Raw genomic sequence first — 5,000 nt, forward strand, 5'->3', positions numbered from 1 at the left:
CTTTTTAATTAGTAATTTTTGCTGTTGTTCTAAACTGGAGAGATAGGGGTTATAAAGATTTCCAGTCAAAACCGAAATGTTGTGAAAGAGATTACTGTGCATGTAATTTCAGTTTTTGTTGTTGATGAAAAATTGTTGGGTAATTTTTTGCAAGGCTTGTTTGTTTACTGCTGTCAGCTCGAGAGGTGTTTGTCATTATAAACTGTATATGTATAAACTAATGACGGTTAATTTTGTACTTTACACAGAAGCATAATTATTTCGCTATACACTATATTGCTTTCTGGGGTTAAAAAACGGGAGCTCCGCTTTTAGGCTTGCCTAAATCTATTTAGTATAAATACACAGGTGATTTACAAAATCGCGCGCTCTCATTGGCTCGCTATCTTGGATTATCAGCCGATAATCACCTCGACGGACAAAATGGCTGCCAGTAGTCGTTTTGCCACTGTAAGTGAAGATGATTTCGCGTTGAAATGTTTTTTTTTTCTCTTTTTTGAAATAATCACCTGTGATATCGATGAATATTCACCTCGACTTCGTCTCGGTGAACATTCACCGATAATCACTTCGCCTTCGGCGAATAATTGTTAAAAATTAAAATTACACAGATGGTAAATTAAAATTATCTGCGCTGACTGGTTGCCTTTGAGGTGATTGTAAGCGGTTAGCCGCAAGCCGTTTTGTCAAGGTGACAGACGAAGAAATTTTGCATATTTGAAAAATAATCACCCATGTAGTTACACTAAAACAATTATTCACCTCAGGCTCGGTGAATATCTGCGAATAAAAACCTCGACTTCGTCTCCATTTTTGTAGTTGTCAATTTTTCGCAGAAAACGAGGTGAATATCGGTGAATAAAAACCGAGACGACTTAAAATTTACATAATTGATTGTTTGAGAAATATGCAGTGTCCTTAAAACAATTAATTTCTTCAAACGGCTTGCGGCCATTTCGAAATAGTTGATTATTGCGTAAAAATCACCTCAAAGGCAACCAATAAGCTCAGAGATTTTTCATTTAACATCTGTGTAATTATACTGATGAAGAATACTAGTGTAACACTCGATCTTTTCCGAGCTGATTTCGACATGAAGTTTTGCAAGCTTCTTTGATCCGGAAAAACGGATGCTTGCCATGTGGTAGAATGCGCGACAATCGATATCTCCTATAAAACTGTGAAAAAGAGAGCTATGTATTTTCAAATTTTGTGTCAGACAGACTTCTTAATACGGTCTACCGCGTCTCAACCAAGGTATCGAAAACTTTGGAAGCTTCACTGTATCGCTTTGGTTTGAGTCAAAACTTGGCGTCCTCGATTTTTCCCTGTCCTTGTAACCGACGAAAATTTGCAAGCCTCTGGAGCAAAAAATTCCTCGAAATGTCGTTGAACCTTTCAACATTTTGCTGATGGGAGCTTGTCGTGTCTTCTGTGCGAAAAATCCACAAACTTTCACTGATGTAACCTTGCGAAATTTCTCTCCAAGAAAAACGAAATTTCTTATGTCCCTACAGCGAAAATCTATAAGGAGGGGGGGGGGGGGGGGTGGGAGCAGACTATGAAGAAATTGATAAAAAGGGTGGGCAAATTCCTGCAAATGAAAATTGCCTCAAAAAATTCTGTAAGCGGTTGTGTCTAACAAATACATCCTGTAACCCAGAAAAAAAAAGTCCTTCAGAAAAATTGGCCTTTAAAAGATTCCTGCACCGATAATTTTTTTACTCCCTTCCGATTATTTCTAGACGCCAGCCATATTTTAATTGGTTCAAATAGTAGTCGCCCTGCCATTGGCGAAAAAATGTTCCAAACCCGGGAACGCCTCGCCACGTTACGTTACCAATGCGGTAAAAAGAGTGGAGTATAACCTCTCTTGTTATACTCCAGTAGAGGAGTAGAGGTATAACCTCCCTTGATGAGGTAAAGAAACAAGAAACGAAGACCAACCAGTTGAATATATGCAGGCTTAAACTTTAATTAAGGTCTCGGTAAAGGAAAATGAGGCGTCAGCGGAAAATAAATTGTCGCGTTGTCGCGCCGCTATTTTTGTACAGGGTCAAACCGAGTCTATGTATCATATTAAAGCTAATAGATTGAATTATTTGAATAAAGTTTTAGTTTTTTGGTATTTACAATAATATGCCTTTTTTAGTTTTGAGGCCTCAAACTCAGAGCGACCGAGTCTGCTGCAGAAGTTCCTGCCCTTCACTTTATCACAGATGAATGCACTCCGATACCGTGTGAGGAATTTTTTGATATATTCAGAGAAATGACGAAAAAAATATCACGCATCAAAGCCGAAACTCTACAATCCTCTATCAGAACCACGCACCAACCGCGATGTGCTGAGTCAGTTGTTCATTGGGGTACTTGTCATGCCGGAGGGTCCCGCGACCTCCCGCATGAAAAGCTATTAATTGACACCCAATCCTTTCACATGTGATTGATTGACATGATACGTCAATCATTTTTCGCACGCAGACCATGGAGGGAAGCAAAGCTTTTTTACTGGTTTTTAAAATTAATTATTCAGAATTTTTCTTTCCGGAAAATATACGTCACAGCCCACGAAATTTGAGCGAGACGCCCAAATTTACCTTTACCGAGACCTTAATTTTGTGATTATCATTAGCTTTATTATCCTTGGCCTCGTAACTGTAAGGTGGTTTCAATTTCGAGAGACGCAGATAGCAATGCTGTATATGAACAAGACAAAGAAAAGGAGCTAATAAAAGATCTTTTGTTTTCGTCCACCAAAATTGCGTCGAGTTGGTTGACTCTTCGCTATTCATACTTTGGTATAACCTACCTCCTAAATCACACAACAATGGCGAAACTTGCTCAAGTCAAAAGCCTTCGCTGCACCATGACAGGTGTACCGTGATGTGTCGTGCATAGCTCCCAAATATTTCAGTCTCGCCTCATCGGTTTTTGTAAACCCGTTTTCCCACATATCTTCCAATGGTAAAGAAAATGTATTCATCCACTGGTCTGTTCCTTCCTTTACTGCAGTCTCCAAATTACCAAAAAGCGGGTACACCCGTTTCTGTGAATGGTCTGTAAACCCAGTGATCGAATCAGGACTTGATTCGGTTAGGAACTGGCTCGCCATTTGGGTATTCGAGTACAACCACGATTCGCCATTATGGTTCTTTTGGAGCAGTTCTAAAGGCAACTAGTGTGTCCATCAGTAGTGCAGTAGTGTCTGGATTCGTACTCAGTTTTGCCGCAACTTCTTCGGCTGATTGTGGACTCGCGGAAACGTCTAAAGTGTCGAAGATGCCGAGATCGCATGCTGCTAAGAACGCCTTTGATGCGCGAAATCCTAGAGCGAGATCTTCCAGTTTTTGAGGCATGGGTGGCGGAATTGGGATGCCTTTTCTACTGTTTTCCGATACCTGCGTGCACGATAATGTACGGCCCTTGCTGAGGTAGGAAAGAGCCCCTACATATATTTGCTCGATACAAACTGCCAAACCTAAAACAGAATTCGAATCGACATCTTACATTAAAGTGTTGCCTGCTCTTTGCGGTGAGAGGCGGAGCCTGTACCCAGAGCCTAGACTCTCTGATGTCACGCTGAGTGAGCTGTAACAAAAGGCACAGTGCTTTTATCTGTTTCTCGGTTTGGAACACCTGATTAATTTTGTGGGTAGTGCACTATAAGTGCAATACAGTCGAACCTCGATTATCCGGACTCGTTGGGACTAGACGAAATAGTCCGGATAATCGAGGGTCCGATAATCGAGAATATGAATATTAATGAGGAACAAAAACTGATTACATTAAGAAAGCGACATTTAATCGTGAAACAAAAACATTTGCAAATCGTTTGGAAAACAATATGGTACATCTTCACTGTCCGTTGTGAATACTGTACACGTGTCGGCAAACGTCATGATCTTTTCCTTGCTCTTGCGGATATGAGATATCTGCCGTTTACTAACTGACAACTTGGTTCCTTTTTCTTTACTTCTCTAATCGCCAAACTATAGCCTGTTTATCTTTTATCGAAAGAACGGATCGCTTACGCTTTAAAGACATGATGATCGTAAATAACCATTCGTGACGTAATGTAGCTTGTTTGCCGAACAAAGCCCAATAGAGCATGAAATTTCACTTAGCAACAAAGCACCTCTAAGCCAATTAGAACTCATTCGAAAGTTCTGCATTAGTTACGACGTGTGGGAGCGCTGCTTTATTTTGCTTTTTGAAAGAGAAAACAAACTCGCGTTTTACTTTACTTTTCAACGCTGTATTTTTAAAAAGAATATGGCTAGGGATCTTGATGATAACTAATAAATATTCATGACAAAATTGGGACCAGAGAAAAAGTGCGGATAATCGAGAAATACGGATAATCGAGGTCCGGATAATCGAGGTCGACTGTACCCATATTGTCATCGGGGCTGTCTACGTAAGTGAGTGTACGATTTGTAGCCTTCATCGCGTGCATGAATTACGAAACTAATATATGGTTGAATTATAGCAATTGATGTTTGTTTGTTTGTTGCCACTTGTCGCCTTTTTCCTTTCTTCATTTTCTTAACAAAAAAGAAGAATGAACAACTGTTTGAGTACGTTATTGTCAAATTAACAGACATTCGAATAACTTAAATGACTTGAATAAAAATCACTCTGTCTCGTCTACGGAGACCGTCACGCGAGCTCACATTTGCATAGACATTCTGCAGGTCAAATAAACAAGAGAAAAATTCACCAGTCGACCATAATATTTTTACTCTTAAAGACCAGGTCAACCTCTCTGCCTGTATCATTGCCATCGATCAGCAAAAAATTTAGATTTCATCAGCTTGTTTGTGTTGAAATTCTCAGGGCGCTGTGTGCAAAATGTTACCCAATAATAGAAAAGATGAACTCTTCTGAATAAACAAACATTACAAAATCGCAAGTTAGTTTTACATATGTCGAAATCTTTTAGTCATCGACTGTAAGTGTACGTTCAGCGACACTACTTTAATTTGAATATCGATGGGATC

General features: G+C 39.6%; 1 protein-coding gene across 1 annotated transcript in view; it reads right to left on the bottom strand.

The window, feature by feature from the left end:
• The window catches only part of LOC138017621 (acetylserotonin O-methyltransferase-like), a 13,002-nt gene extending 9,594 nt beyond the window's left edge, over positions 1-3,408 (bottom strand). The window contains exons 1-2 of the mRNA XM_068864658.1: positions 2,921-3,408; positions 2,810-2,840 (exon numbers count right to left, since the gene is read on the bottom strand). Coding sequence (XP_068720759.1) covers positions 2,810-2,840; positions 2,921-3,112 — 223 coding nt within the window. The 5' untranslated portion in view covers positions 3,113-3,408. The remainder of the gene's footprint in view (positions 1-2,809; positions 2,841-2,920) is intronic.
• Positions 3,409-5,000: the final 1,592 nt, after the last annotated feature.

Source organism: Montipora capricornis, chromosome 9 (genome assembly GCF_036669925.1).
Source record: "Montipora capricornis isolate CH-2021 chromosome 9, ASM3666992v2, whole genome shotgun sequence".
Classification (NCBI taxonomy): domain Eukaryota; kingdom Metazoa; phylum Cnidaria; class Anthozoa; order Scleractinia; family Acroporidae; genus Montipora; species Montipora capricornis.